General features: G+C 41.4%; 2 protein-coding genes across 4 annotated transcripts in view; both read left to right on the top strand.

The window, feature by feature from the left end:
- MYBPC1 (myosin binding protein C1) overlaps positions 1 to 13,399 on the top strand; it is a 71,890-nt gene extending 58,491 nt beyond the window's left edge. The window contains exons 28-35 of the mRNA XM_077178274.1: positions 1,705 to 1,900; positions 2,487 to 2,626; positions 4,391 to 4,550; positions 6,028 to 6,164; positions 7,103 to 7,289; positions 9,588 to 9,646; positions 11,097 to 11,103; positions 13,057 to 13,399. Of these exons, the coding sequence (XP_077034389.1) occupies positions 1,705 to 1,900; positions 2,487 to 2,626; positions 4,391 to 4,550; positions 6,028 to 6,164; positions 7,103 to 7,289; positions 9,588 to 9,646; positions 11,097 to 11,103; positions 13,057 to 13,157 (987 nt within the window). The 3' untranslated portion in view covers positions 13,158 to 13,399. The remainder of the gene's footprint in view (positions 1 to 1,704; positions 1,901 to 2,486; positions 2,627 to 4,390; positions 4,551 to 6,027; positions 6,165 to 7,102; positions 7,290 to 9,587; positions 9,647 to 11,096; positions 11,104 to 13,056) is intronic.
- Positions 13,400 to 17,934: 4,535 nt separating this feature from the next.
- The window catches only part of CHPT1 (choline phosphotransferase 1), a 21,512-nt gene continuing 18,535 nt past the window's right edge, over positions 17,935 to 20,911 (top strand). For 2 of the 3 annotated variants that reach the window (XM_077178275.1, XM_054630976.2), the window contains exon 1: positions 17,935 to 18,381. In XM_077178275.1, coding sequence (XP_077034390.1) covers positions 18,118 to 18,381 — 264 coding nt within the window. In that variant the 5' untranslated portion in view covers positions 17,935 to 18,117. The remainder of the gene's footprint in view (positions 18,382 to 20,911) is intronic. The other variant, XR_013182295.1, reaches the window with a different exon arrangement.

The raw sequence follows: 20,911 nt of genomic DNA, 5'->3' as shown, positions 1-20,911 counted from the left end.
TTTCGACTGATTTCTCTGTAACTTTGGCCAGTCAGGTACCTCAAGCACACGTGGAAGTACTCTGAAGTACAGAGGTGCCTGAAAGTTTTTGGTCCAACAACTCAAACAAATTATGTTCAGCCAAGTAATGAATTGGGTAACTCAGACAGACTGATTGCTCATCTGTCATCCAAAGGACACTTACACATCTTCACAGTAGACATTGCACACGAGACAATTGCACAATGCAAAGGGGTTGCACTGGAAGCAGTTAAATATGGGTATCAAGAGTGGAACAGCAGCATTTAATAACTTCCTTGTCATGAGAGAGGAAAAGTGAGGGGAAGAGCAGGCAGACTGCAGCTGTTAAATCCTTGAGATCACAACTGTAATATGACTATTTCTAAAATACGTAACCAGTTTTTCCACAGCATCATGTTAACCTTCATTCCCATATCTTTTAAACAGCACCAGCCTCTCTCCTTGCAGGGTCCTTCTTCTGAATAAAAGAATTATGGTAGAATTCATTTCTATTTCATGTCTGCACATTTCAAGACACTAGATGGGCATAACTCAGCTTCACAGAGGCTCTTAAAAGCCTCACAAAAGCTTGATCAGCACTACACTGCAAGATATACTTCTCTTGAGAAATTAAAGGAATATTTTATGGTTATTCTCTAAGATAAGGTGTTCAAAATGGTGTGAGATTACCTTTTTCAGACAGCACCTGCAAACTGTTGCCTGTGGAAGGCAAATCCCACAGCAAAGCAGGTGAAATTCACTCTACTTTAAGCACCTCTATTGGGCACTTAGACACACAAAAATGACACACAAAAGAGATCAATCCAGCCTTCCTAGCAGCCATTACAACTTCCTTTGTAATGAAAGAAGAGAGTTTAGAATCCCTGGAGGTTGAATCTATTACTTTCCTCTTTCACTGGCAATGTAGAGAATGTAAGCATTTCCAGAGAGTGAAACACTTTGTTCTATATTTTCTGTGGGTTACTTTTTCTCCCTTTTCTTTCAGAAAACTGGAAATTATTTGTCAATTTAGCCAGAGAGATAATCATCCAATATAGTGAGAAATTGCAAATATTTTCAGTCTCCTGAGGAAAAAAAAAAAAAAGGAAAGAAAATTACATTTTAGGTGAATTGGTATGATTGCGTCTCTAAATGGTGTATAATTTTAAAAATAACTCTGTTTCTTTCAGTGTCACAGACATCTTTTATGAAAAATCCTTTCCTTAGGATTTTTCCTCCTGAGAAGCTGAGGGGCCTCAGGAACAAAATGTAAACATTGATTATCTGCTGCTGTGGAATGCAACAGGTAGATCAGTGCTTGGTCTCACACGGATGTTTCTAATTAATGGCCAATCACAGCCCAGCTGACTCAAACAGAGAGTCTGAGCCACAAGCCTTTGTTACCATTCTTTCTTTTTCTATTCTTAGCTAGCCTTCTGAGGAAATCCTTTCTTCTATTCCTTTAGTATAGTTTTAATGTAATATATATCATAAAATAATAAATCAAGCCTTCTGAAACTTGGAGTCAAACCCTCATCTCTTCCCTCCTCCTCACACCCCTGTGAACATGGTAACATTTCAGGACAGTTTTTACTTCCTGCTTGGGGAAAAAACTGGAATTAAACCTGTTTCCTTCTCTTCCCTTTTCTCTCAAAAAATAAAAAAAAAAAAATCATACAAAAATTGTTTCCTGGCTCTCTGCAGGGCAAACCAAGGGCGAAAGTATCGTGGGAGAAGAACGGTTCTCCGATCGACAAGAACGACATCAACATCCGCAACACGGAGCAGGACACCATCATCTTCATCAGGAAGGCAGAGCGGGGCCACTCCGGAGAGTATGACATGAAAGTGGAGGTGGAGAACCTGGTGGACAAAGCCACCATAGACATTCAGATCGTTGGTATGTTTGGAGAAGTGGAAAGAGATCCAGCTGCTCCAAGGCTAAAAGGAAAATGGGAATGCTGCCATCTTTCTTGGCAGTGATTTCTCTCCATGTTCAATTACTTGGCTGTAGATTTGGGGTCTCTCAAGAAATCTCCCTACACCATAGAGTTGTTGGAATGTGTCAGTCTCTTTTTTTCTCTGTTAAGCCCCTCAGGTTCTTGTCTAGCCAGGACACAAGATTTTTCCTGTTGAGTGGTACCCATAGATAGTAATGGTAGCAGATTCATAGTAAGTTTGTCACAAATGCAGTGTGGAAAAAATCCTAAATGCTGAAAGTAGGAAAGACAGGCAGGAAAACACATTTATTTTTCATTTTTACCATCCATTCCAGTACATAAGAGGCAAAACTGGCAGCACAACTTTATTAAATTTATCGTAATTCTGACATGCCTTCACTTTGAAAAGTTTTATTTTGCAACCACATCTTTCTTTTGTTTTTTTTTTTTTTGTAAGAAAGGGAGAGAAATCAGACTAATTGGAAGATGTGTGTGGGGAAAAGATAGAGAAAGCAAACAGCAGAATATGTCATATTTTTGTTGCAGATCGCCCAGGCCCACCAGAGGTTGTGACTATTGAGGATGTCTGGGGAGAGAATGTGAATTTATCATGGAAGCCACCAAAAGATGATGGCAATGCTGCCATTACTGGGTACACTATTCAAAAAGCAGATAAGAAGAGTATGGTAAGTAATAAGGAGATGTTTAAAAGCTGGATGTACTCATGAATTCTCCCTTTTAAAAACAAAAAGCTTTTCATGCTTAAAAGTATGTAGGTGGACAAAGCACTGATTTATTAGCATTTGAAAAATCTCTACAGGGCCCTCTAAAAGTTCTAAAAGTCTTTTTCACTAAGCCTAGAAGTGGAAATATTTTCAAATTATTCCAAAGAGGAGGACTAAAAATGGGAAGGATAGGTGGATTTGAGAGAAGTAATTCTGCATTTTTACTTTGCCTCAGGAGAGAAAATCAAACCTTAAAATATCAATTCTGAATTCAGTATGCTGCTGCCAGAACAAAAGTGTTCCATTGCTGCTGTTTTCAAACCTGCAATGTCCCACTGTGTAAGTCATTGCCACTGCTTACTACCCATGGCAAAACAGTACACAGATATTTCTGTAACCACTCTGAGATTTACTGATGAAAACTGCAATACAGAAATATTTATTATTTTCATTAAACTAACAAAAATTTTAACAAAAAAAAATTTAAACTGTACTAACAAAAGGACAGCACTTTCTTGAAAGACAGATTCAGTAGTCAGATTCTCAGATTTAACATTTACTGCAAATTTAAACACTGGAAATCTAGGGCAATATTTAGGGAGCTGCCTTCTCCCAGAAAATCTTTTCCTCTCCTATCCTCCACATTAATATGTTGATCTCCATCATGGTCTGATCAATTCATTCTTCCTATGTCTCTATTTTCCTTCCCATGCTTCTCTTTTTTTTTTTTTCCTTCCTTCTCTTGAGACTGTAAGAAGATATGGTCTCTGGTACAGTGACCAGAACAATGATGTCCCCTCTAAATTACTGTGATAAGGAAAAAGTAACAACAGCAAGCAGCACTTAGGGTTCAGTGTGAAATGCATCATTCAGGTCACTTTCCTCACTGTATCTGTGGTGGTGCATTTTGCAATTCTGGCACAGCTGGTCTTCTACAAAAAACTGTTTTCCCAAAGGAACTTTGGCTCTTAAAGCTGACCAAATATGAATGCAAACTGTGGTACAGGGAACTCAGCACAAGTTCATCTTTAGAAAAGCAAGAAAACTATTTAGGGCAGAGTAAAGAAAAGCAAAAACATTGCTGTGGTCATATTGCACTTTATATTAATTGCATTTTTAGCATTAACCTCCTTCATCTCAGATTGTTGTTTAGGTATTGTGTAATAGGACAGAACTCACACGTCCTGTTACTGCTGCAAGACTAAAGCACTAAAACCCACTTGCCCATCTTGGCCTTTGGATATCAGAGGACCACAAGCATAGAAGTAGATTTCTCATGAACACTCAGCCCATGACAGAGAGGGCAGATTAGTGCACTGGCCTCTTGTGAGTGCATGTTACTGCAGAACAGCACATGCTACTGCCTTCCCCAGAAGAATGCAGTTTTGTTATCTGCAACTGTACTTCCTCTGTCAGCAGTGTGGATTAGGAATGAGGGAGCCTGCCTTGCTCACACAACACAACATTTGTAAGCCTGCAGTTCCTAAAATGAACCCTTCCAGCTGCCAGTGTAACAATTCAGTAGGGTTTGGCCTTCACTGCTCAGCAGAGAGCTCCGCTGCACTGCCATCGAAATCACTCATTTCACTATTAATTACTGTTAGCTGCATTCTCTTCAAAGAAGAACATGCTCCCAGAAGCTTGATGATCCTTCCAGTGGGTGTCTGGGTGGTGAAGGGTGCTGGGGAGAGCTCACCCTGTGTGTCTGTGTGTCTGTCCTTTCAGGAGTGGTTCACCGTGATCGAGCACTACCACCGCACCAGTGCCACCATCAATGAGCTGGTCATAGGCAACGAGTACTACTTCAGGGTCTTTGCTGAGAACATGTGTGGCCTCAGTGAGGATGCAACCATGACCAAAGAGAGTGCTCTGATTGCAAAGGATGGTTGGTTAATTATCCATGCCTCATCAAGGGGGAGGGGGGTGCTGGAAGGTGGCTTGAGGTAAAGGCCGTGTCTCTAAAGCGTTCAGAGGCACTCCCAGCCCCAGGGCCAGGTCCAACAGCAAGGGCATTTCCTATTTAGACCTCTTGGCTTGCCCAGATAGCTCAGAGTCGCTGTTTTTAATCAGGAGTGGGACATTTCTCCCATGATCTGACATTTTCTATGGTCTTGGATCTCAGACTCCCATCACCACTGGCACATATGCATTGACAAGAGCTGGAGAGGAGTAAAAAGCAGCTGCTCTGTTAGAAGCAGTGGGTCACTGCCCTCCTCTGGAGACTTGGCATCAGCTGTGCAGGCATTCCCTCCACTTCAGGCAGGATGCAACAGAAAAGCATAACCCCTGCTTCACATCTCTTGAAGGTGGGGCTAGGCAAAATCTGGTTCTGCACTCAAAATTCCTGACATTTCAGAAGATGCCAATTGGAAACTGCACTGTAAGCTTAAAAACCACAAAACTTTCCTATGGAAAGGAAATTCTAAAAACAAATAGCTTACAGGATGAAAATCAAAGCAGCTTGCCTGAAAGGAAGGAATACATGACTGCCATGATGCAGAGGACAGACAACCTGTACAACCCACACAGCCATGCTGAAAGACTCTGGAGTCATGAACAAGAGACAAGAGAATGGCTCTAGAAATTCTTTTTCAGCACTGCTTTACTTTCCCCTCTCATGAGAGCAAGTATCAGGCCTAAGCTGCACAGAAGTCAGTATGAGAGCTTAGATCAGCTTTCAGTGAAGCAAAGCTGCACAATGATACCTGTGCACAGGAATAGATGTCTGTCTGTCCAGCCACTTTAAAGGCCAGCTGAATGTGTGGCTGAAGAGGATTTGTTGGTGGTGATCTCCATTGCAGAGTGGAGATAAACTGGCAGTGAGAAAATACATTTTACTACCATGTTTTCCTTGTTCAGAAACTGCATCCATTCACTGCAGTGTCAGTGCACTGTTTGAAGCAGAAAGAAAAATGGATTTTTAGACACAGGGACAGTTTATAATCAGAACAAACTGCAAAAAATAATTGGCAGCAGAATGAACAAGGCTTGCCAAAGACAGGCATACTGCAGTGTATGGAGGATATATATGTACAGGATCCATCCTGCTCTGTAGCATGCAGGGCATGCAGGCACAGACACAGAATGAAACTATTTTGCTTTGTACCACCTGCACAGGAAACAAAGAGAAGCTCACAGACATCAGTTCCATAGCATAATCAGGGAGGTGGATAGCATAACAGCATAATGTGCTGGGGGTGTGCAGACCCACCTCCAGCCTCCCCTGCTAGTGCAGCCACTGGAGTCACACTGTACCTAAAGCAGTGCAGATCAGAACTGACTCTCTGTAGCCATTTAATGCACTTGGGTGTTTAGCTACCTGCCAAGGCTCTTTTTATGAATGTTTAATTTTCCCTTCACAGGTAAAGTGTACAAATACCCAGTGTACGATGACTTTGACTTCAGCGAGCGGCCGCTGTTCACGCAGCCCCTGGTGAACACGTTTGCTGTCGCTGGCTACAATGCCACCCTGAACTGCAGCGTCAGGGGCAACCCCAAGGTACAGCACAGCTCTGACAGCAGCACTGAAAACACCAGAGAGCTTATTCTGACAGTGAAAATTACATGCAGCTTTTACCATTTAACTCACGAGCCAGGCTGAAGGCAAAGAGACCGGTGTGGGTTCTAAAGAATGCAAAAATAAAGGAGCTGCTTGCCTGTGCTACAGGCACTACAATAGTTAATGACAGAAAACTCAGTGAAGGGGCAGAATCTCAGGAAAAGGTTGGGCTTGGCTGGGACTCTCCCTGACAACAGCTGTACAGTTAATATAGCAGTAAAACTTGTTGCTAAAAGCCATAATTATTCTATAAAGAGCTAATTATTCTCCAAGTAAGCACACTGCAGGAATGCTCTGGGTGCTATGTTGTTTCTAAGACCCACTGCACAACGTGTCTTGCACTTTCTTTTGAATTGTGTCTTTTTGAGATCTTTTTTTTTAGTGTGAGAAACTGAACTGGACTAGTAAAATGAGAAATTCAGTGTGCTCTTCACCCTTCACCTTCACAGTTTCTGACTGTGTAAATTACGGTGGAAAAATATGTTTTTCCTATTGACTTAAAGTAATTGGATGTCAAAAGCTAATCATCAGATGTTTGCTATCATTACACAGTTCTTGTATTGATAACAGGCTTGTACTTACGATTTTATTTAGGTGATAAGAGCTGCACTGAAAAAAAAGTGCTAAAATCTAGATGATGCAGCCAATGCTTATCTTTAAGATTTGCAGTTTCCTTTCTATCACTACTTAATCTATTTTTAATCATTTCTTGATTACTCAGCTTTCACTGAACACCACAAAATAGGGGATAAAATAATAGGGGATAAAATATTTCAGTTCACAGCTTTGTGCATTTGGGGCTTTCTTTTTTTTTTTTTTTTTTTTTTGTTGCTGTTTGGTTGCTTGGTTGTTGTCGTTGTTGTTTTTCCTTACCACAGCCCAAAATAACGTGGATGAAAAACAAAGTGCTGATAATGAATGACCCAAGGTACAGGATGTTCAGCAACCAAGGTGTGTGTACCTTGGAGATCCGCAAGCCCAGCCCCTACGACGGAGGCACCTACACCTGCCGGGCAGTCAATGAGCTGGGAGAGGCAGAGGTGGACTGCAAACTGGAAGTGAGAGGTAAGGGCTTCCAAACACTGCAAACACCCTCTGTGCCTCAGAACTGCCCACAGAGCTGAAAGGATGCAAGGCAAGTGCAAAAGGAAGTTCAGCTTTCCCTAGTTCAGCTATTGGTTAAACCAATATCTCTGTCAGGACAAACTAATACCGGTTGCTTTCTTTTGTTCTGTTTCCATTAATGGAAAATTTTGCTGAATTTCAGGAAGTTTGGAATTAACTGGGATACCATGAATGGCAACAGGAGTTGGATAGGATGACTAATGAATAATCTCAGGATCGTATTTTTCAGAAAATTACTTCCTAGGAAAAGATAGGGTCATATTTAGCTGGACTAATTCCTACCAAAGGCTTCAACTGTGGAATAAACTGTTTCTTAAAAATTTATTCTGAGGTTATAAGTAAGGAAAACTGCCTAAAGACAGCTGATAGGAAGTGTCTAACTAAGGAATTCAGAGGTCATTTAGGTGACATCATTATGGCTTTAATTACATTACTGCCATCATGCTAGTCTATAATGAAAACCACATTTAATATTTTTATGGATTGCATTGTGTTTATTTTGCATTTTAATTTCCATTTTCTGTATTTTCTGATGTATCTTGTCCCACAGCTCATATTTGCCAGCAAGCAGACATTTCAATAAATGCTTTGTCTATGTTAAGTTGAACACTTAAATAATATAATCAAAATAAAAATAATGCATTTCTTAGTTTTTATTTTTTATTTTTAAGATACTGTCTTTAAAAGGCGATGTCCTCATCATGGAAGTAAGATTGCTTTCTCTAATCACAAGCAAATTTTCTATTTCACAGCATAACAGAAGACCTCAACACCTGAGAAAGTTACTTTCCTATTTTTTTAATACTGAAAAGCCAAGTTATGTTGCTAAGTGAACACAGCAGCTGAAGCTTAGCAAACCAGGATAGGTTCAGCATCTGCTCTAGGCAAATATAGCAAATTACTCTCAAAGAGCCAAAGACATCATTACACCTTATTTCTCTCTTCTCTTGACTTACATGTTGATTTATCACCCTCTTAAGTTTCCCAGCCTGCTTGTTCATTTAGGAGGGCTCCCCAGAGGACTGCTCACCATGCTGACGCAGAGCAGAGACCTGCGGATTTCTGACTCACTGGAAATGAATTGCAGTGTGTGTGTGTGTGTGTGTTTGTTTTCATATGTACAGCTTGAAACCAGTTCAGCTTTATTCCAGCAAGTCAGACTACCAAAGTCTGGATTTTTAAGATGATCAGATAGAATTGAATGTTGCCTGAATAAGATTAACAGGCTCAAGGCTCTGATGCCTATCTGGTGAACCTACAAGCTACAGTGCTGTTACTACAGATAGTAGGTTTGACTTACTAATAAGTCATGCTAGGGAGCTCTATGCCATGTAAGAGTATTTATTGTAGCAAGCTATATTTCCTTATGCTGGCTAGAATTACTTTAGCCATCCATCTCTGACATATTGGAGAACCTAAATTTATTGTGCCAATATAAATGCTCAGCCCTAAAAGTATCTGAACAGCCTAGGATTTCAGAGTGTGCATAATATTGGAATATTCTGGCTATGAATATTATCAGTATGCTACAATTTTCTACATTTTAGCCATTTTCTTACACTATTTTAGGTGTAAAATTAACCCCCCTAGTTCTTGCTAAATGTAATGTTCGTTTCCTGAAAATGTTTTAGTGATACATATAAGCACAATTAAAATAATAAAAACTTATTCTGTCCTCATAGGAGGTTTTTCATGTACTGATGTTAATTCAGCCATACAATCTTTTGTTCTTAGGTTTTAAGTTTTGCTGAGTGAATTTAAAGTTGGAAGTTACGTGGCCTACTCAGTACGATTACACATTTAGTGGCTTATTTTTGTAAATGTGTTTGTGTAAAACGTCATGTAATAGATGAGTCTTTCTCATCTATATTGAAAGATAATAACATATGCAGAATCTCATTACAAAAAATACTGTTTATATCTTTCGAGTTTTTTGAAGTAGATCCCTAAATTTGGCTCTAAATCTCCCATTACAAGCACTAAAAACTGATTCCTTATCAGCTTCACTGAGGTCAATGAAACAAATTAGATAAGATGCTGTGCTTCTTTTATCATGGAAAAAACAGCTTTGGAGAACATTTACCTTAGAAGTGAAGTAAAGGTCAGTGATCGGTCTAATAATAGGTTGGTGATAGCAAAGTTGCTGTATAAGAAATTTTATTTTTAAAAGGTGTTAAGATCAACTGGGAAAAATTTCAAATGCGAATAAATACCACTATAAATATTCTAATTCTGCAGTGATCTATCATGGAGTAATTAACCCAGGAGAACCACTCAGCTTGGCGGGGGATAATCAGGTTTACAATGCGCGTACTCCTCTGGACATTCCATTTCATTCCCACCCTCTCTTTCCACATGCAAATGCCTTTTCTGCATGCTAAGTGTGTATTTCTTTGCTTTTTTAGATTCAACTAGCTAGAGTCTCATGGCATACATTGTTTATGTCACATGAGCAAAGAAGGCCAAATTAATCAAGACAATATCCAACCATGGGTATTTAATATCAGAGTTACTGAGGTTGTAGACATATTTCATAAAAGTACATGTATCTATAAAGAATTCATTTAGTGACTGTGAATATATTTGACCACAACATTTAGATCTTTCCCACAGAAAGAAATTTGCATTTCAAATAAACCAGCTCTCAATTAGTTTGTAGAATTATTGAAAGACCAGAAGTATTATAAAGTCATTTGCTGCACATAATAGGCATTCTTTATAGCATATTACTCTTTGATTACAAATTAGTGCTCAGAATGACAATCTGTTAAATTCATGCCTGAACTTAACCTACCAATTTTAAGGATGAAATCTTGATTCAATTACTTACAAGCAGAAAATTTTACCTCATTTACTTCATTTCTTCTAGAGTTTATTTTGCATTCAAGTTTGTTGGGGTTCAGGAAATTTGACTCTTTCTGTAGAAATGCCTCTTTCCTTGCACTCTTGCCCAGATTCAGAGTATTAACAGTGCAGTTTTAAAATGACAATGATGCCCAGAAACTGGTCTGCAATGGATTATGCATCCAGACTTAGGATTTCAGTCCTAAAACACGTTAGGAGATCAGACTGGATAATGTTTCCACAGCTTTCAAACTACAGGGGTATTTTTCTTAAAAGGCTACAATAGGTAAAAAGGACAGTGTTTTTATAGACATACACATAGATAAATGTAGATATATGGGTGTTTTATAGAGTAAAAATGTTTAATTAAAGGTAAGGGCTCCTACAGGATAAATAGCATGCTTTAGTAATGTAAATATGGATATATGACAAAGTACATACTATAGTGCAGAGGTGTGTAATTAGTCTGTACTTGATTATTTTGCCTTACAGAGTTTCAACATACATATATATATGCTTCAGTGTTATGTGTGTGCCTTTTTTTTTTCCCCTGGTGGAAAATACTATATATATATATATATATGTATGTGTTAGCTTCTTTGAAGCTATATTTGGAAACTTTTATCAGAAATATACTTTGGTTCCAATCTATACTTGAGACTAATTAGAGGTTTTTATAGTTACTTGTACCTATTAATCTAGATTTACATATTAATGATAATTTTGAAGTGGAACTGGATCCCTACCTTTTACTCTTCATGTGCTTCTATTCCCACATATTTTACATGACTAAGGATTAAATTATCACTTTGACATACTTGTAATAATAATTTCACTCAACATTTTCTCTCCACTTTTGTGTTTGCAATTAAACTGTTACTTCTCTTTCTCTCTCTCCCTTAGTTACACAGTAAGGATTTTTGAATGTATATTGTCATCTAAGGTAAGCTTTCATATGGTTCTTGCATATGAAGCTTATGTCTGTTTATAAGTCATACAATGTCTGCCTAGTATGGCATGATTTTCATTATGTCACTTAATGAAAATGTTAAATAAGTGAGTTAATTAAATAAGTTAATAAGTTAAATGTTAAATAAGTTAGCAGCATGATGGTTTTAAGGCATAAAAATTCAGATGTTAGTAATTGCTTGTTATGGTAATTCTTAGTAGTATATCCCATACCTTCTAATGGTGCATGTTTCAATGGAATTTAACAGTGCATGACTTAGAATGATTAATTAGCATGAATAAAATGCAAGTAATAAAAAGACCATTATGTATTTACAGCAAGTTATTTTTTATAGGAATATGCCTCTACATAAACAAAATATTTATTTCAGCGTTAACTTCTTTTAAAAATGAATGATTTGTAGCTCAACTTGCACTCCATGAGCTGAAAGAATGCCAAAAAGCTGAAAGAATGCCAAAAAAGCATGCTTTTTTTTTTTCTTTTGGTCTGTATTGTGCATCTACCTAAGGTTGGGGGCGAACACTTCTGCCACAATGATGACATTAAATGAGACAGCACAGTCTCATAATCACTAGTAACTAATAGCATTTTAATTGAATAATCCTTGTCTTAATAAGGGTTATAAGTTCTTAAAAATCTGTACTCAGCATAAATGTTGTAAGTAAGTATCAGCTCAATTGCATTTAGCTGAAGCATCCAGAGAGTGTTATCTTCACCCTGGAAATGTACTTTTGCTTTAAAGCTTTTGGTGTGTTCCAGAAAAATCTCAGAAGGTAAGTGCAGCTATCAGTGGGTGGTTTGCAACTTGCAGAGCACAATATTCATGCAGATTTGTGAAGGAAATAGTAATGGTATATAGCTTTCTTAAAGCAATTTACACCCTTTGTCTGGAGAAAGGGCAGATTCTAAAGTTTTTAGCAAAATATTTATCTTTCTCCCACTGTTTCTTCCAAACATCATCTGATTTCAATGAAACTAACAGAAATACTGGTGTTTCATTTCCATGACTTTTATATCAGTGGCATGGGGCATCCACAACCACTATGGGCAACATGTGCCAGGGTCCCAGCACTTTCACAGTGAAGAATGTCTTTGTATCTAATCTACACCCACCCTTTTCCAGCCTGAAGCCACCACCCCTTGTTCTATCACAAGAGGCCCTTGCAAAAAGTCCCTCTTCAGCTCTCTTGTGAGTTCCCTTTAGGTATTGGAAGATGCTCTGAGGTCTCCCTGAAGCCTTCCCTTGAATAGCCCCAACAAAAAGTGCAATTTTTAAGTGAATTTAAAAGCAAATCTAGAATGATTCTAGACTTCCCCAGTAGATGAAAATTTCACCTTTCATCCTAGCTTTTTAAATATGATTCTTTCATGGATGTCATCCCACTTGTCATTTTCAAGCAACATGGTAAATATTTTGCTAAATACCTAGAAACCATTTTAAGACCCAGAACTGGAATAAATTGAATATCTCTGCATGTTTTCCACAACTCATCCTGGTCAGTGTTTCCTACATTGTTCCCCCTGCACTGACTTCCATCTCTGACCATACTCCACCCAGCGTGATGGAAAGCCAGGAGAGTTATTTGAAGTGAAGCTTATCATAAACTATTGCATGTGGTGAGATAAATGACTGAATATATGATACCCTAGAAAAGAAATTATAATAGAAAAGAAATTCACCCTGCACAAGAGGACAGGAAAGGTCTGTATAGAACCAATTAAATAATGGGTAGATGTCATACTGGACTTTTGAGCAGGGCTGAATTTTACCACATCTCAAAGTATGTAACAGGGACTGACTAAAACTTGTCACTTACACCAGAGAATAAAGGTGCAGCGCTGTGTCTCCAGGGACCTTCACCCTGAAGATTTTCCTGTTTTCCTTGTCTGTAGGTGGGCTTTCATTCTTCAAGCTATTAATGGATGGAGTGCCTCCGCACATCATTGACTCGTATATGCGTGAAGTGCAGGCAGACAAAACTGAAGGGAAGTGAGAGTCCGTCCACAGTGCTTCCTCCCACTGCACTGGAAGCTGGTAGCAGAATAACAACATTTTAGTTCTTGCAACGACAGAAAAACATGTGTGGTGGGGGATTTTATGACTTTGTTTTTTCCCCCTTAATTGTCCTTTTGTTTTCCCTACCTGCTCTTACTGAAAAGAAAGAATTACGCATGGATTGCTTTGAGGTTGAAATGAAATGAACTGAAGACAACACACGTTTTGTAATGTTCGGCTTTATTTTCTGTTTGATATCGTGTTCTGGTTTTTAATGAGGAAAGAGGGGAAGCTGTGTAACAAGCACAAGGAAGCAGTCAGTCTGTTCTCAGTGGTACAAAGCATATCTTTCTCAGACTGGAAGTACATGGATTAGCCAGTAGATGTGCAATAAGATCCTTGGAATACATACCTCTGATAATGTATCTTATTCACCCGAGAATTGTTTAACAGAATATGGTTTTACTATAATGTAACTAATGCATATGTAATTAATGATCATTTAAGCTGAACATATCTTCCTATAGAAGTTTTGATTTCCTAAATCCGACCCACTGGTCTCTCAACTTAACTGAAATTGTTTTATTTAATGTACAATAAAATGAAGTGTTTAAGATCTATTAAGTTCTTGCTTACTTTTTTTTCTGCCTCATTTTATCACATTTCTTGTTTTATTTCCACTTACAATAAAGCAGGAACTTCCACTGCCCACCATGTGGAGTGGAAAGCAGTATCAGCAGTCGCCTAACCCAGTGTGCTTACACCTTAAGATCCATGACACAGAATGTGAGTGGAGATAAATGCTACCAATACATGCAACTTTTTATCTGCGTGTTTTTCAATATTTTAAATGTGAAAAATGCCAGCCACGACAGCTTTCACCATTCTCAATCCACTCCCTTCCCCCAGTAATTTATGAGGCTCTTGTAGCCATCACATCAGAAAAGGGACTCAGACATAGCACTGGTGAGTTCACTGCGCATGGCAAAAGTGCCTGAGATAAGGTAGAAGGGCTACATTTCTTCTCCAAGTCCAGCATCATTAACCTCCAAGCTCTTTAGGAGAGGGGGTGATTGTCCATGAGTCTCCAGCAAACCCTGAAACATGACAGACACAAGGTCACAAACATCTTGGCCAGGTTGTCAGTTCCCTATTGCCCTGACATTTATTTACCAATTCTCACTCTGGCTGTACAAACAGGGCAGGTTATGTGCTCACTGGCTAATGACTGATCTCCAATTAGGGTTTATAAAGATAAAGGCCTGCTTAGACCAGTAGTACACCACAAGATGTTTATTTGATGTCGGCACATTTTCAAACATTCAGCAGTCAGTAATTATGCAATAAAAGAAGAATGTGTTACTCTGAACTGCCACACCTGAACTAGTGTTTTTACAACTGTGCTCCCACTTCTTTTGCTTTGGGGATCCGAGTGCATTTTCTCACATTGTTATGTAAATCTTACTCTGATAGATTAGATAGATAGGCAGAGGGATAGATAGATACTTTTCTTCACTCTTTTTATCTTAGTTATTTCTTCTGTAGTGCTATCTGTGCAGGGAAGCAATTCTGCATTCCCAGTGATCCTGGACACCCCTCCACACCCCACCTGCATTTCACCCTGCTCCTGCCAAAATCAATCCTCTCCTACACATTCATTCACACCTATACGTGAAAGAAAGCAACACATCTACTAGGAAAAGAATTTCATACAGGATTAATAATTTCTGTTTATTCTGTATCTCACCAGTGAATTGAGACTCCCTCCATCTATTTTGAAGCACAGAAAGCTGCAGGAGAAGGTCAGTTTGATTAAATGCCATAGAGATTTAAGCATTTAAGCACATGGCCCACATTTAAAGTAGTATCAGTCTGTTACAGTCAGCACCAAAAGCTACAGTTGAGTTGTAAATGAAGCACACAAAAATGAAGCACACAGCCACCTGCACTTTGTATGCATAACGTTTACAGCTTCAAGGTTACATTTATCTGCCTCCTCAGTCTTAATATCCCACACATAACAACCTGGAAGCCCAGCATAACCTCAGCTTCTGCAAGCTCTCTGTGGATGGAATTAGGCACTCTAATTTCTCCCAGATGCCAGTGTTGTTAAACAACAAGCTGACCTAAGCTCCTTTTCCCTGGGTGAACAGTAAGCGTTGTACTCAGCTGCCCTCAATTCCTCCCCCCTGCACCACCTCGGGCTGGGGATGGGAGGAGGGGGCATTAACTGGCTCTAAATCCAGACTACACCGAGCAGCCACCACTCTGGATCAAGAATTAACTGCCTTTCAGAGAAATAACTGGATGGTGTGGGACAGGACAGGGATTTCCAGTGATTTAAAACAGGCTGCAGAACCTTATCGGGAGAATAACAGAAGGTGAAGTTTTGGTTTATGACAATTTGCCCTATGGGATTCTCCAGGAATGATGTTTGGTGAATGTAATAGTGACCAAACCCAAATGGTTAGGAAAATGCTAATCAAATCTGCAGTTAATACCAGCTTAGGAAAATAAAGAGGTACCAAAGACAGCAACTACAGTAGAAGCAACTTAGAGGGGACAGAAGCAACAGAATATCATGCTGTAGAAGATGTGACATAATGCTCCAAAGAAATTTCTCCAAAGCTACAGGGCTTTCTAGGTAATTAGTGAACCTGAAAGAGACCTAGGAGTAACAGAGGACAGCAAACACATGTAACCACACATTGATAGACACATAAAGATGAATCAAAGTTAATTTAAAGTAGTTTATTTTTAATGAAGCCAGAAAAAAATATCTGGTCTTCTCTTGGCTTCTATTTGCTTTCTTTCCCCATGGAAGGTTATTTGGTATAAAAATGTAGAAATACAGCTCCATTCTCAAATTGGTATATGTGGACCTTGAAAGAGCACAGCTACTGCTAGAACACTTTTCCCTTACTGAAAAAAATCTCACAAATATAAAGGAGAGGGAAAAAAAAACCCCAAGTATTCTTTAAAAGATTATTTAAATTAGGATATACTGTTAATAAGGTCTTTATGAAGAGTCAGAAAAATTTTTAAAGTATTCCTTTTATAAGAAATATTCTAAGCTTCCTGAACTTCCTTTTAGGTGGAAAAGTGTAACACTGGTACCTTTTACAGAGCATTGTGAAGGGACTCTTACTTTCTGAAAATCTTTTGTTGCATTTTGAGATTCTGGAGCAAAAGGCATTCTATTTTAAGCACAGTGTACTTACTGTCACTTGACTTTCATGTCCTGCTTTCCTGACTGACAGGTAAAGCTGCTGCTTTGGAAGCAAAACTGTATCTTGAATGCTGAAGAAGCACTAGAAGACTAAATACACTGGACTTAAAATTCTGTGTTCTCTTATTCCATGCTTTGTTGATGAATACTTTTGAAATTAAAACAGCTCCCCAAGCCCAGTGATAAATTCAGTAGGGAATCTGTTTCTTCCTCTACTGTGGCACTTGCTTTTTATGCCCATTACTTTCCCCTCCACTTCTTTCCCCAGATTCTCTTTTCCTCCAGCTATTCAAAGAGCAATCTCTCCATAAATACCAGTTCTATTATGCTCATTGACCGCAGTGATGCACAGGATATTAAATGAAACAGAGTTGTATCTTCTTCCAAATGTAGTGATTCCAGTGGACTGTGGATCTGACTGGTTGTGAATCTGTCAGATTTCCCTTTTGCCATTCTCCAGTTGGCAATAACTGAACCTTTCTTTACTATGTTATATGTAAATCCAGACTACATATTCACCTTTACTAACAGTTCCTATCCCCTCTGCTTTGGCCTCTAAAGACAATTACTGCATCATACTGTTATTAGCGATCTCTAAATTAAATCAGCTGATGAATGACATAACACTTGGAATGCCCATAGCACACAGTAGGATTTGGAAACCAGCACTTAACATGTGCCAAGCATTCCTGACTCTTGCAATAGAGAAACCTACTCAAACACATTATAACTTTATCAGTTGAAGTGAATCAGCTCCCTTTGAATAACAGGAAGCAGCTCTGTCCAGGAAACTGCAGTGTCTGGACAGAAAGCTGCACCCTCCGGCTCACAGGGGAGTAACTTAAAAAAGAGAATTTCCAATACTAAGAAGATGCCATTGCACGTTGTATTTTTCACTTTCTACTTCAGCTACACAGCTTTTCCTTGGCCTCATCCAGAAACCACACACCTTCCTGGAGATTCAGGAACGCATCTAAAATCCTTCACATGACCAATTCAAATAATTTGATGTGCCACAATTTCTCTAAAGGCACATTTGTTTTGAAGCACCCTCTCTAAGCAAGTCAAGGATGTGAAGTAAGTCCTGTGTAACACGGTGTGCAGATGTTCCTAACACGTTAACACCAGAACTCCCCATGCAATGGGAAGGGATCCTTGGGTGATGCAGGCAGGTCACCTGCTGCTCAAACTCTGCCTTTATGCTCTGTTCCAGCAGAAATCCTTCTGGCCACCTGCAGCGTGCGGCCCCGCTGTGGCCACTTTCCGCGTGATAAAACTTGTGAAAGGGAAGTAAGCCGAAATCACGGGTGGGAGCAGCACTCATTCACCCTGCCGAGATGAGAGGTGCGCGCACGGCCGCCTCTCCCCGGGGACAGCCCCGGCCCTGACCGCCCGCGGCCTGCGGAGGCGGCGGGACGGGCCCGGCCGGCCGCACCCCGCCCCGACCCAGGGCTTCCCCGCCGCCCGGGCATCCCCAGCCCCGCACGGCGAGGCGGGGCCGGCGGAACCGTGCCCGCTCCGGGGCTGGGGCCGTGAGAGCGCCGCGCATTCGGGGCCAAGGAGCCAAAGCCGAGCCGGGGGCGAGGGCGTTCGCCGCGCGTTGGCCGAGGCGGGGGCGGCCGTTCCCCTCCGGCCAAGGCGCTGTTGGGCGTCGGCCTCTTCCGCCGCTGCCCCCGGCTCGGCTCAGCCCCGCCCCGAGCGGCGGCGGCGGCTCCTTGACCCCGGTGCCATGCGTCCCGGTGGCGTGGGCATGGCCGTGTCCTGGGCGCTGCCCGCGCCCCTCAGCCCGGCGCAGCTGAAGCGCCTGGAGCAGCACCGCTACAGCGCGGCCGGGCGCTCGCTGCTGGAGCCGTGGCTGCAGCCCTACTGGGGCTGGCTGGTGGAGCAGGTCCCGCGGGGGCTGGCGCCCAACGCCATCACCTTGGGCGGCCTCCTGCTGAACTGCCTGACGGCGCTGCCGCTCATCGCCTGCTGCCCCAGCGCCACCGAGCAGGTACCGCCCGACGTGGCTGCAGCCGGGCGCGGGGGCCGCGGCTCGGCCGGGCTGGTGCCTCCCGACGGTGCCCGGAGCCGGGGAGCCGTGCCCGCCGCGGGTGCGGTGCCCTGGCACTTCGGGCTCCACCGCAGCGACACGCGTGTCCCGTCCCTCGGCAGGGAGGGTTAAGGCAGGGCTGCGGGGCTCTCCTGAGCAACCAGGAGACGCGAGGCTCACCCTGTGGGGCAGCAGGGGTCCAGCTGGAGATGCGTGTTGAGGTTGGAATGCCAGAACGCTGTAGGGATCTCGTGGAAGGACGAGGGTCACCGCCCAGAGGGCCCCGTGGGGCCGCGGCTTTGGTGCGGCGGGCGCTTGGCCTGCACTGCGCGCTGTGGGGCGGAGGGCATGGCCGGGCTCGCCTGGGGCGGGCACCCCCGCCTCACACACAGCCCATCTTGCATTCCATGGCAGGGAAGGGAATGTTCCCCCCTTGTCACACAGGGGCCGTGGACGTACAAACAGCAGCAGGTGATGATAGAGGTGCGGGATGTGGCCAGGAGCAGGGCAGGGCTGGACCACGAGACACTTGGGCATCAGAGCTGCGGCTGGGCTGGGGAGCAGATGAGTTTGCTGACAGCTGCTCAAATGTATCCCTCCTTGTGTGGGAAACATTTAATTGCTTTGACTTCTGGAGGGAAAACAGGCTTGTTAACGTGGGCTGGTGCTACTCTCACTTGACCTGCAGTGCCTACAGTTACTCAGTCAATTTCAGGAGCTCCATCAGAGCTTCCCAGCCTGTTGCAAGTTTCCCGTTGCAGAGTTTTTATGGTAGTTAGAGTAGAAGATAGCAGGGGGAAATTGCTTTATGCGGGTAAAATACATTGAAAAGTGGCCGTTGTTTTTCTTGTGTTCTGATGGGCTTAAATTCTAACAGCAGAGGTTGGCAGTTGGTTGGGATACCAACTTTTTAAATACCATAGCTTTACCCTGGTGAATGTTCCTGTCAGAAGAACATTTCTTTTTCTCTAGTTGCTGTGCCCTTTGTATAAGCAGGGGTATTTGTGGTAGACATATCAGGAAACTGATCCAGATATAAATTAGCTTTGGTTTGGTCTCACCCTTATCACTCCCCTGATACACATCACCAGGCAGAGGCACTCAGGCAGTAAAAGAGAAGACAGAGATGACAGTGAATGGTTGGAAACTACAGATGGTCTTCTAGTCCCACTTTCAGAATTAAAATGCTTGTGTACTGCTACCTTTAGCTTAGTTTTGTGATGAAAATATCAGTTGTGCCAGCTATGTGTCTGAATGCTCATTTTAGCTTTTTCTCTTTGCTGTTCAAAACTAAAAGCAGAAAGTAAATTTTACTTAAGCTATTTTTCCTTTGAGGACTCTTGTACAAAAAGAAAAAAGTTGTGTTGCAGATATCCAGGGAACTATTCCTTCCAGGAAAACTTAGGTTAGGTTTTAGGAACTTTTCTGTTCCTAGCTGGATTTTATAAGAAGCTATAGTTTGGACTATACATTCGTGTTCAGATAGCAGTATATCCTTTATAAACAGGCAGTGTGGATCCAGCCTTATCCTGTTGTTTTGTTTGTTGCCTCTGCCCTGTGAGAACAGCCCTGATTTTCTCTTGCTGCATCACTTAGAAGCATCATTCTCCCTCCAGCTTGTTTAATGACTCAGCTTGTCTTCTGCCTAAGTTGAGATCATGTTTCTGGATGGCTTTTTGAAAAAGCTAAATCTGTTGCAGCACTGGCAGGTGCTGCATGCACTGTTGTAATACCTCCTTTGGAGTTTTGACTGGGATGTGTAGGCTGGAAGGGACAGGTGGAGCTGACAATTACATTAAAGGTGGTTGAAATCACAGACTGAACTAATAGTGCACTTCAACAGCACCTCTTTCCATCATGAACATGTCTTGATCACCTGATGGACAAACATCCCTTGTTTATAACATTGTTATAGTCTCACAGGTAGGAGCACTAAATAGAAGACTTGGATAAAGTAACAAGCACTTTTGGGGTTTGGTGTTGGGGGTTTCTTTTGAGTTGGTTTATGTGATTGTTTTTTATTCCCTAGCCAATCTTAAGTGGGTCATTTTGGTTAAGCCTTTATTGAAAACACAAAAGTCTTGATGTTGTACCATCCAAAGCAAGTAAGACTGGTAGCTGAAATCTCTCAGAGAGCAGCTGCTAGCAGATGCTTAGAAAGGAGATCTTTCTCCAGTATACATATACCTTTCCAGCTGCCAGAAGACTGTGGTTTAGCAGTTTCTTTGCAAGGGATTCTGTTTGAGTTACTTACTAGAAAGCAACTGACAGATCTGTTTCCCCAGAGACACTTTCCACCTCATGATTTTGCCTTCTGAATTAGTTGTTCTGAACCTGTTTGTACTTTCCGTTTCCATTTTGCCTTTGCAGTGATTTCCATGATTTCCCTTCCCCAATGAAATTAATGTCTCAAACCACAAAATGCTCTCTTGTTCTCCTAACATGGAGCCTTTATTTCCCTATACACTATCCTTTTTATCTTCATCAGTAC

Source organism: Agelaius phoeniceus, chromosome 5 (genome assembly GCF_051311805.1).
Source record: "Agelaius phoeniceus isolate bAgePho1 chromosome 5, bAgePho1.hap1, whole genome shotgun sequence".
Taxonomy (NCBI): domain Eukaryota; kingdom Metazoa; phylum Chordata; class Aves; order Passeriformes; family Icteridae; genus Agelaius; species Agelaius phoeniceus.
Note: the sequence above shows the minus strand (reverse complement) of the source record. Positions and strands in the feature narration are given on the sequence as shown.